We start from the raw sequence: 11,394 nt of genomic DNA, 5'->3' as shown, positions 1-11,394 counted from the left end.
GCAATAAACGTTAAATATACCAAAAATTTAAATATATTTCTAGACCATAGTGAACATTACTACTACACTTCCGAATTGTGTTGGGTTAACTTTTGTGAAGTAAGTTTCCGTAACAAGCGCATGCTCTCAAGATGTCATGCGCAGTGCGCACTCCGCAGCACCGGTGTTACATGGCAACTGGCATCCATGTTAACTGGCTGCGTTGATGACGTTTCACGAGTGATGACGTTTCTTTGACAGATGTGGCCGCTTGCAGATTTGTCACTTTCTGATGGAAACTGGAGACGAACAAATACAAATATGCATGACATATTTAAATGTCAAAATTGTCTGTAGTACGCTACATACACTGGACCATGAATATGCCACCAACAAAATAAATACCCAAATAATAACTCCACGTGGGTATCGAACCTGCTTCCTAAATGAATCCTCCTACGTGATAACCATTCATCATTCATCTACGTCCTTGCTCCACGAACCAGCTGATAAATCATAGGGAAATTTACTTGACTTAGCCTATACAATTAGAAGAAGTCAGCTGATGATTGTAGCAAGTTAACACGGCTGATGGTGTTGTCTTGCTACAGCAGTTTCCCAAGCCAGTAGGTCTTTAATGTATCATGGTTAAGTTTTCAAACATTTCACTGACTGCTGGTCAGGCTCTCTGTGGCCACCTAGTATCTGTAGCCTAAATTGAGGAAGCGTTGCTGGTCTAAAAACAAATAAATAATAAAAAAAACGTGTGATGAGGAGGATTGAACCCATGTCGACAGCGTGAATAAGCAATGTAAATGCATTAACCTGTTGCGCCACAGGAGAAGCACCAACGCGTGAGTTGGGAAATAAAGTATCAAAAAAACATCAAACCCATGTTTACATGTCAGCAACATTAACGTTAATAGCCTATAAGCCTAAGAGTTTTGACTCTCCCTGTGCTCAAAGTTTGTGTAAAATATGGACACGTTATAGACTTCTCCTGCCCATTGCAATGTGCGTTTCAATGCCTGTGTTTCATGAACTGAATTCTTAAAAGAATAGGCTGGACAAAAGGATACACAATTAGGCAACACATTTTAATTTAATTTATTTGCTGACGTTCATGTGGCTCTACAGACACTTCAGGTAGGGGCGGCCACAGCCTAACCTCAGTGAAACGTTTGTAAAACTTAACCATGATACTTTGAAGGCCTACTAAATGGCTTGGGCAACGGTAGCATGATAACATGGTAGCCAGATAACATGAACAGCTATGTTAACTTGTTACAATTATAATAACGTTAGCTGACTTCTTTTAATCATACAACTGAAGTCAATTTCTGTGAGTACCGTCAGCTGGTTCGTGGCGCAAGTGGATAGACGCTATTACTAAGAAAACAGGTCAATTTATTCGTGGTTCGATGTGGAGTTAATTTAGGTGCTTGTTTTTTGGGTGGCATATTCATGGTCCAATGCATAGTACTACATACAATTTTGACTTTTAAACATGTCATGCATATTTGTGTGCGTCTCTAGTATATCAGAAAGTGACAAATCTGCAAGCGGCCACATCTGTCAAAGACTCGTCATCAATCATGAAACGTCATCAACGCAGCCAGTTAACACAGGAGCCAGTTGCCATGTAACACCGGCAATGAAACATAGGATGTGGATATGAGATGATGTTGGTGAAGCTGTATCCAGACCAGCACGATGCAGCTAAACCAAAACAAATGAAGATAAGGCTGGCAACGGTAACATGGAGATCGAATTTGGACTTTGATTGCAGCGGCGAAGGTTTACAAGGTGTCACGCGCACGGGTTGTAGTGAAACTTGTTTTAGCCTCTATCCTAAATTGCGTGTCCGTCCGGTCTCGAACATCCCTCTTACGTCAGTACTGTCCAGTAAGCGCTCTAGTGTTTTTAAGTGCACGTATATAATAGTAGGTTTCAAAGGCGAGTTCCGTTTTGTAAAATATAAGTCGTTGTATCTGGATACCTCTTACCAATAAGGTAAATCTCTTTCACTTATTTGTCTGTTTTACAAAATTGATTATTGTCTGCCAAGGTCATAGCAGTTCTGCAGTTCTGTTGAGAAGGATTAAAAAGCTCCACCTACAAATTTGATGGAATGTGTGTGTTGTGTGTGTGTGTGTGTGTGTGTTCAGTCTTATCCCTGTCAGCAGGCTTATTTTGTGTGTGTGTGTGTGTGTGTGTGTGGGTGGGAGGGTGGGGGTGGTGGTGGGCAGGCAGGCTCTTTCCCTCCAACTGACCACTGCCGCTGCACCAGTGTCCTGGTTGTGCTGAGTGTTGTATGCAGGCAGTAGTAGCTGACTCGAGTTGGGACGTTGTTTCTTCTGTGCCCTGAGTGTCCTTGAACTGTGCATCATCATGTCAGCTCAGCAGTCAGTCAGACTGCGTCTCTTTTCCCTCAATTGCTGGTAAGTGTGGTAGTTTTGGTTTTAATGCGTATATGTTGTTGTTTGTCACTCCATCTTTCTTGCTTGGTTCCTGTCTGTCCCTCTCTCTCTTCCTCCTCTGTCTCTTTCTTCCTGTTGTTGTCTATGTGTGTGTATGTGAGTGTGTTCCTTTGTTTTGAACGGTCATTTTAACTGTTGTTATAACCGATTGTTTGAAATGTTTACATTCACTTATAGTGTGGTTTAATGTTTGTGCACAACAATGTATCTGCATGTTAAATAAGGCATTGAATGTCGTGTCCTAAACCTTTTGACGGGGAGGGATAGGTTGTCAGTTTTAAAGGACTTTATTATTTTCCTGATATAGCCTAGATAAAAACAGGAAGATGTAACTACACGTTTTGAGCTGAGAGCAAAACTGTGCCGCTTTAGTCAGCACTCCCTCGTCACATGATGTGAGGTCTGGGCCTCCCTGTGTGCTGATGGCTGCATTGTCAGCGCTGTGTTCTAGAACTCCGGGGAAGAGGTCAAACAATTAAACCTGGAAAACAGTGGTCTCATCCATGACAAAGCCTAAACGATGTTGTGTCATACGTGTAATGCTCTGTACTGTCAAGGGTATCAGCATTTGTTTTGACAGATACAATCGACTGTCATTGTGCAGTCAGTTTTGTGTATGTGTTAGCTCTCTGTTTATTTATTTGTTTGTATTGTGTGTGTGTGTGTGTGTGTGTGTGTGTGTGTGTGTGTGTGTGTGTGTGTGTGTGTGTGTGTGTGCGTGCGCGTATGTGTGTGTGTGTGTGTGTGTGTGTGTGTGTGTGTGTGTGTGTGAGTGTGTGTGTGTGTGTGTGTGTGTACAGTATTTGTGTGCATGTTCAGTACAGTGTCTGTGTAGTTTGCTAAAATGTTAATAGAAGTGCCTCTAATGCCTCTTATTCAGAAGAACTTTGTTTGGATCACGGCCCCTTCTATGGCATCATAAAGTTATAATAAATAACTAGGTTCATCCCATTCAAATAACCAAAACTCCTAGATATTATCCAGCCCTAAATGTAAAGTTACTGCATTTACTCGTTTGTCTCAACAGATGGTGCCTGGATTTCTGTGTGTGCGTGTGTGTGTGTGTGTGTGTGTGTGTGTGTGTGTGTGTGTGTGTGTGTGTGTGTGTGTGTGTGTGTGTGTGAATGATTCTATGTATGATTCTCTCTCCCTCTCTCTCTCTCCTGTCCTCTCCATCTCTACGTTTGTATGTGATGTATGTATGTATAAATGTGTAAGAGTGTTTTCATACTCACACAAGCACACTCGTTTCATCCTCAGGGGAATCCGCTACCTCAGTCGTCATTGTTCTCAGCGCTACCAGATGATTGCAGAGCTGCTGGACAGAGAGCATCATGACATTGCACTGTTACAGGAGGTAGAGCATGTCAGATCAGCACATCCCATAATGAAGTATACCCTGCAGTGCCCATTCCTGTATATATTGCACTGTTACAGGAGGTAGAGCATGTCAGATCAGCACATCCCATAATGAAGTATACCCTGCAGTGTCCAGTTGTCAATTAGACACAGCTAACTGCGACATTAGAGGTCTTTCACTTTGACAGCATCTGTTTGGACTGTCATGCTACAGATAAGATTTACCATGTAACCAATGAAACCATTGTCTGGTCATTGTCACCATGTCCCATGTGTGCATGTTTACCTACTAATTTCATCTTAATTTGACCTTTTTTGAAGGTGTGGAGTGAGAAAGACTACCTCTACTTAAAAAGAACGCTGGCTACCTCTCATCCTTTCACCCACTACTTCAGAAGGTATACTTTTGTTCATATAGTGTATTTTCAAACATTATCTATTCATGTGACGTCATGTTGTGTACATTGATAAGGGATAATTGATAACTGTGTGTGTGTGTGTGTGTGTGTGTGTGTGGGTGGGTGGGGGGGGGTTGTCTGAAGTCCATTAGTTATGAAAACCTGAGGTGAACTTTGAGATGTGAGGTGCTGGCCCAGGCGCTCTCAAACTTCTTGAACTCTGTGGAGAGATTAATTCAGGGTAGTCAGACGTGACCTACTTCACAACGACTGTGTGAATGGAATGGAATTTATAAGTACAACCTATAGTCTGAACTCAAAAGAAAACGGATCTTAAATCCTTACGGATCTTAAATCCACACACACACACACACACACACACACACACACACACACACACACACACAGACACACACACACACACACACACACACACACACACACACACAGTGTTGCTTGGTATTTACAGGCACAATAACATTGTCACTAAATACAAATAACTTCAACTTTGTGTGTATGTCATGTTTCAAAATGTATATATTATACTACTATACTGTAGTTATATCTTAGTAATACTGAAATCATGTATATACTAATATGAAATAATACAAATATTTATATACTAATATGAAAATATACTAATATTTCATATTTCAATTCCATTGCTTGTTACAAGTGGATTCAGTTTTTCCTCAGCCACACTATATTTGAAATAAACAATACTTGAGTTATTTCGATAGAGATGGTCTTTCCTTTGACCTACTAACACGGAGTATTATATTTAGCTCAAGCTCACAGAAACCTCTTAAAAGCAGATATACATTTTGTTTTTTTGTTTTCCTAATAGTGCTTTGGCATTGCCACATACTTTCATTTTGTTTATTTATTTACAGTGGAGTCATTGGCAGTGGACTGGCAGTGTTTTCAAAGCACAGGATTCAGGATGCCCTGCTCTACCAATATTCTCTTAACGGCTATCCATACATGGTGAGTGCACAGAGAGGGAGACTGCTCAATATGGACACGAATATGCTCATTTAGTGGTGAGACAGTGACCTGTGATTTACACAAATTCCTAAAGTTCCTAAACTGTTGATGATATTCTTACAACTCTGCAGCAGGCCCTGAGCCTGATGACTGAACCCAGGGAAAGACCGAAGCACACAGATAGCTTTTTCAGACTTTAATGGTTCAAACAACTAAGGTTTCAATGCACAGCTTCTTCGTCAGAGTCAACCGTTCATAAAGTCGTATGTCTCTGTCATCTGTTCCTCAGATTCACCATGGTGACTGGTTTGGAGGCAAAGCAGTGGGCCTGGTTATTCTGAATGTCTGTGGAATGAGAGCGCACATCTATGTCACACATGTGAGTTACTGGATAGGTTTTCTCCTGCTATCACTCTAGTTGTTATGATACAGCAAAAGTCTAGTTAACAAAGTTAATTTCCTGTCAACACTGTTTCCTCTATGTGATTAGTTTGGGAGAGACTGTTGCTGCCCTAATGTTCAACCATATACTGTGTGGTTCATGTATTGCAGTTGCATGCTGAGTACTGTAGGATGAACGACACCTACCTTCCCCATAGGACAGTGCAGGCTTGGGAGCTGCTCAACTTTATCCGGTAATACATCTATGTAGTAAAAATGTCCAGCACATACAGAAACATATTAGGGTACTATCAATGATTTTTTATGGTAATATATGAATTTTGCTGACTAAATTTGCAGGTGAAAAAAGTTCAATATTGTCTATGCAGTAGTCAATAATGCAATGCCAGTATTAAGAGTGACTTAAATAGTAAGAAGACAAACATTCAATGGTGTCAATATGTAATTGATGTTTCAGATTACAACTTTACTGTGTGGTTAAACCTTGTCTCTTTCTCTCTCTCTCTTTCTCTCTCTCTCTGTGTATCTGTGTGCGTGCGTGTGTTTGTGTGTATGTGTCCACCCTCTCTAGTCATACATCTGCTGATGCTGACTTGGTGATTTTGGGGGGAGACTTGAACATGCACCCTCAGGACTTGGGCATGCGTCTCCTCAGGACTCATTCTGGACTCAGGGACTGCTACACGGAGACTGACACCTTTGATGTAAGTTCCTCTGCATCGCAACATTAATTTAATGTCATCAGTGCTGAATATATTGTAATTTTGAATGTGGCACAGTATAGCAACTATAGACCACTTAGATGTATATGTGGTTGGCTCAAAACTTGTATGTGCTTTACATAAAAGTTTATACACAATTGGACTACTTGGTGTGCTATGAGTACATGTCATTTTTTATCTTGACATGTCATTTCAAAATGTGATAATTAAACTTCTTCATCTGAATCATGATCATTATTATTTCTTCCAGGGTTGTGAAGATGGCATTACACTTATCGCTGATAACACCTTTACAAAAAAGAAAGATTTGCTTCCTTTTGAGAAAGGGATCCGCATCGACTACATTCTAATGAAGGTGGTGGCCTGTGAGGAATCAAATAATCAAATAATAAATATCTTAACCTTACACATTGTTAGCCGGTTAGCTGCATTGCATCAATAATGTTTGGTTTTGCTGTGTATGTTACTATTGAGTATATTTTCTTTATGGTTTGCTTGCAAGGGCTCAAACAGTGTCTGTGTGAAATGTGAGTCCATGTCAACCACCAAGGGTTCAGTCCCAGACAAGCCTTTCCCTTACTCTGACCACGAGTCCCTGACCTCCCAGCTACTCGTCCAGCACACTGAGGGGATGGACAGAACCAGGGAGAGGCACACCGACTCCTCAAACACAGGTAGCCTACTTTATATGGCCTTCATGAATCATTTATTAATCATGACCATAACATATGACGTTATCTGTTTTGTGAAGCGCAGGTATTTTACATATCAGGCACCAGCCGCACAAAGACACACACACGCGTGCGCACACACACACACACACACACACACACACACACACACACACAGATGCACAAAAAAAACACACACACACACACACACACACACAAACACACACACACACACACTGACATGTCCTCTCTCTGCTCTCCAGGTGCTCCTGTGCGCGAGCTGGTGGAGGTGGTGAGCGAGGCGCGCGGTGTTGTCAAGGAGGGCTTCCGCCAGACGGAGCGGCTGCAGCTGATGGCCATGTGCCTGCTGGCCGTGGGTCTGGCCTTCCTGCTGCTGCCCGCCACCACGCTGCCCTGGCTCTCGCACCACAGCCACTGCGTGGTGTCCTACTCCCTGCTGGGCCTGCTGGGCGCGCTGGGGCTGGCCATGGTGGCTGCCGGCGCTCTGCTCTACGTACTCTTCACCGCCCAGCTCAAGGCCCTGCGTGGGACGGAGGCCAGTATGAAGCTGGCCAGCGCCAACCTCCAGGAGAGGGACGGAGGCTGTCTGACGGACGAGGGCGGTGACGAGGACGAGGCGGGGATGCTGCCGTCGACGCCGCCGAATCCGCCACGCGGAGACGCAAGATCCCAGCAGCCCACTCCACTGGACTGTGAGGAGTAACCGAACCTCATTCTCCTGCAGATCCTGTGGAAGTGGTGTGGGCTTAGGCCCTGCAAACGAGAGGCTTTCACCTTCGCATGAGGGTGACGAAAATGAAGAGAGACAGATCAAGGGTGGCACCATACACTCCACTAGCTTTATGGAATGTGTCCTCTCTCAGCCCCTTGCTTGTGCAAATGACTCCCTTTGACTCCACTGAAGTCTGTAATATACTGAAAGACAGTGACTAACACTCTTTTCTCACAAGTGTAAAACTAAACCAGTGTTACTTTCTTTAGATAGACTGTAGTAGTGTCAAGTGAATAGTGACATTTCCATTGCATTACGTTGCAACTATAATGAGCGTGCTTTTTTGCCATTACACATCTTTTTTGTAGAAAATAATAATAAAAAATATATATTTAATTATTGCTGTCGATGGAGGGGGTGGGGGTGTAATTTTGTTACTTGTGTGCAATTCTACAGAATGTCCACTAGATGGCACCTTTTCACACAATGTGGCCCTGTGTGACCTTCCTCTGGTTGTATCCATTTGATACATGTCCAGCCATAGTTCTTATCAAATATTCAATGTAGTTTCATTGTTCCTTATGCATTGCACGAAACCACTTTTCTTGACCCGCTTGTCAGAGTAGTTTAAATTGTATCACATGACAGCATTCACATCGGGACTTGATTCCAATTATCTGTTGCTCCATCATCCAGGCAATTCATGGAAATAGAATTTTTTACAATCCCAACTACCCTTATCCTAGCTTACACAACAGAAAGAGATAAGGGTTTAAGTTTTGAGTGGGATCTCTTAATATTTCCTCATCCTGTAATATATTTGGTGTAGGCTGTCTGAAATAAAGTGTTACTTAGAACTTGACTCTGTGATCAACACAATGTGATCTTAGTAAAAAAAAAAAGATAGGCTAATGTTTTACTTGTCTTGTGAATGCATTTTAAAGCCATGGCACCGTAATTAGCTATGCACCAAGTACAAGCTATAGGCTACTGTAATCATAGGCTATAATACAGTGGCCTTGCAGAAAAGTCCAGGCTTATACAATAGGCCAAAATTAGAAAAAGGGAAACCTATTTTTTCTTCTACTAGGAAACCAGCAAATAGGCTAACAGAAAAGTGCAGTTCACTAATCCGGGCAGTGTTTTATAGTGGCCTGAATAAAAAAGTTTGCCAACTCAAGAAAAAGTACAAGTAGGCTAAAGCTAGAGTAAGCAAGACAACAGCTTGAAGACCTATATCACTAATGTCTGTTCATGAATGTTAGGCCTATATAAATGCCGTGGGAGAGGAATGTGTGCTGGGTTGTGCGGCATATCTGTAGATTGCTACAGTAAAAGATAATCAGCCATTTTATAATTATGAACCAATTTACAACCATTTTTCAGTTTGTCTTATGGACCTTATCCTCAAGTCTCAAGTCCAACATTGACCCAACTAGGCCAGACTTGGTCTTTATTGCAGATATTTTTTTCGCTAATGCAAACATATTTTCATGAGCTAAGTTTTTTAGTGACTTCAATCATCACTGCGGGTCAGATCCAACTGCATGTGAGTTTATGCTTATATCGGTAATGCGGGGCGCTGTGTCGCGGGTGGCTGCAGTGTCCGTGCCAAGTTCGGGTTGGGTGCCAGTTCAACATGTGGGAACTTATTCATCTCCTGGTCTTCGTTGCCCTATATAGCCTCCTGTGTATATCATAGGTTGACATGACATGGCCTTTTTTTGGTCCAATGTGTCAAAGATAGGTAAATGATAAAAAAATATATCAAAAACTATGGTGATATTGTTCAGAAAATGCTGTTTTATATGAACATACAGAGCATTCATGGGATTATTCTTCCATTTTTTCACAATTTTCAGCCAAACCAGAAAAAGCTCATATGGCGTGACTGTCCCATTCACATTTCATAAATTTTGATTTTGAATAAAAACAAGAAAATTAATTCATTAACCCAGATGCCTACTTGTGAGTCTGCTTGACTAAAAGTTCAGGCATAATATTGTGAAGCCACCCTTAACTAAAACACTTTGTCCCAGAAATGGATATCATATGGTGTGACGCCATATTACTTTTTTTAAACGGGCAATTGTTTGGAGACCTGGGGAGTAGGGGTCCTCCTTCTTTCAGGAGGAAGAACAACACCTCAGAAGGACACTGAAAGTTACAAGGTGAGTTTTCTCTCTTCATGTTTTAAAAAAAATCAAGTATATCCGGCACTCCTGCTTCAGTTCCCTTTTGCATTGTCTTTTGGTGTGACGCATTTTGAGCAAAAATGCCCAAATAAAATTACTTTTCAGTCAATATTACCTTTAAAACTATATTGTCATATTGCAGTTAGCATGTTTTTAGGATGTTAGCATAAAAGCACATTGCTTAATGTCATGCTAAGTACATGAAACCTCATATGGTGTGACCCCATATTAGTACAGCGGCTAAGCACCAGAATCGTTCAGTTTTTGCAGAAAGCATGAAACTTGGCACAGTTATACTACTACCCCTAGTGATCAAAAATTGAAATGGACCCCAACTCAAAGTGCCCCCTAGGGGCCGCCATCTTGAATTCAAATATGGCTACCATTCTTAATAGAATTGTTGATACAACTTCAAAATTAAACGAGATAAAAAAGTCTTTTAAGTTCTAACACTCAATTTTTAGGGTCAAGGAAGCTATTGACATGATTTCCAAACAAACTTGATGTTGGCCATTTTGAAATCCAATATGGCGGATATCAAATGTGAAAATATAGACCATATCTATTGTTATTCATGATAGAAATATCATTCAAAAACAATTTCAAAGTTTGAACAGTCATTTTATCACATGACAACCTTAATAATATACAAGGCATCAAGTATAATCTGGTAAGATTCCAATATGGCCACTATGTGTAAGACAATTATTCTATATTTTGGTTAATTGAAGTAACTATCTTATAAAAAGTAAAAAAAAGTAAAAATCTTATTCTACCTTCTTCTCTTTCTGAGCAAACCTTAACTCTTACTATACACTTTAAAAAAAAATTATACACTTTAAAAAATAAAACACATCAGATCTCAATGGGGAAAAAACATCACACTGGATATCTACATTACATTACATTTGGCTGACGCATTTTTAGCCAAAGCAACTTACAACCTGGTAAACAGTTTAACGCTTTTAGAACAATTCTCTCAACAATTTTAGAACAATTTAAAACAATTAAAAAAGGTAGAGTACAATAGGGAAAAGTGCATCAGTGAGTGCTGTTTTTATATAGTCAAGTCAGGTGGTAAGTGCTAGAATTAGCTAGTTGTTAGCTAGGAGATATTCTCTGAAGAGCTGGGTCTTCAGGAGTTTTTTGAAGATGGAGAGGGATGTACCTGCTCTAGTAGGAACTGGTAGCACGTTCTACCAATGAGGAACAACAGATGAAAAAAGTTTGGATTGACCTGAGCGTACCGGTGGCAGAGCTAGACAATATTTGTCTGAAGTCAGGGGGTAGCATATATGCCTGTATGAGGGCATTCGATTAGGTGGGAGCAGTAGGTTTAGCTGGGAGGACCAGCAGTTTGGTTTTTGAGAGGTTTAGCTGGAGGTGGTGTGCCTTCATCCATGTAGATATGTCTGAGAGGCAATCCGAGATCCGTGCCGAGACCAAGGGGTCATCAGGTGGAAAGAAC

At 41.1% G+C, this 11,394-nt stretch overlaps 1 protein-coding gene across 2 annotated transcripts; it reads left to right on the top strand.

The window, feature by feature from the left end:
• The first annotated feature begins 1,641 nt into the window (after positions 1–1,641).
• On the top strand, positions 1,642–8,564 carry smpd2a (sphingomyelin phosphodiesterase 2a). 2 transcript variants are annotated; one of them, XM_076276890.1, is made up of 11 exons: positions 1,642–1,992; positions 2,270–2,420; positions 3,720–3,816; positions 4,140–4,216; positions 5,110–5,203; positions 5,493–5,582; positions 5,756–5,838; positions 6,177–6,309; positions 6,578–6,682; positions 6,830–7,001; positions 7,262–8,564. In XM_076276890.1, the coding sequence occupies exons 2-11, from the start codon at positions 2,371–2,373 to the stop codon at positions 7,720–7,722; spliced, it is 1,362 nt and encodes a 453-aa protein (XP_076133005.1). In that variant the 5' UTR covers positions 1,642–1,992; positions 2,270–2,370; the 3' UTR covers positions 7,723–8,564. The 2 variants fall into 2 exon arrangements, with proteins under 2 accessions (XP_076133005.1, XP_076133004.1); XM_076276889.1 differs by having other exon boundaries at positions 2,208–2,420.
• Positions 8,565–11,394: the final 2,830 nt, after the last annotated feature.

This window comes from Alosa pseudoharengus, unplaced genomic scaffold (genome assembly GCF_046254945.1).
Source record: "Alosa pseudoharengus isolate Yale_2024_CS ecotype anadromous, Long Island Sound unplaced genomic scaffold, YU_APseudo_1.1 YU_APseudo_1.1_scf_9, whole genome shotgun sequence".
NCBI lineage: Eukaryota > Metazoa > Chordata > Actinopteri > Clupeiformes > Clupeidae > Alosa > Alosa pseudoharengus.
Note: the sequence above shows the minus strand (reverse complement) of the source record. Positions and strands in the feature narration are given on the sequence as shown.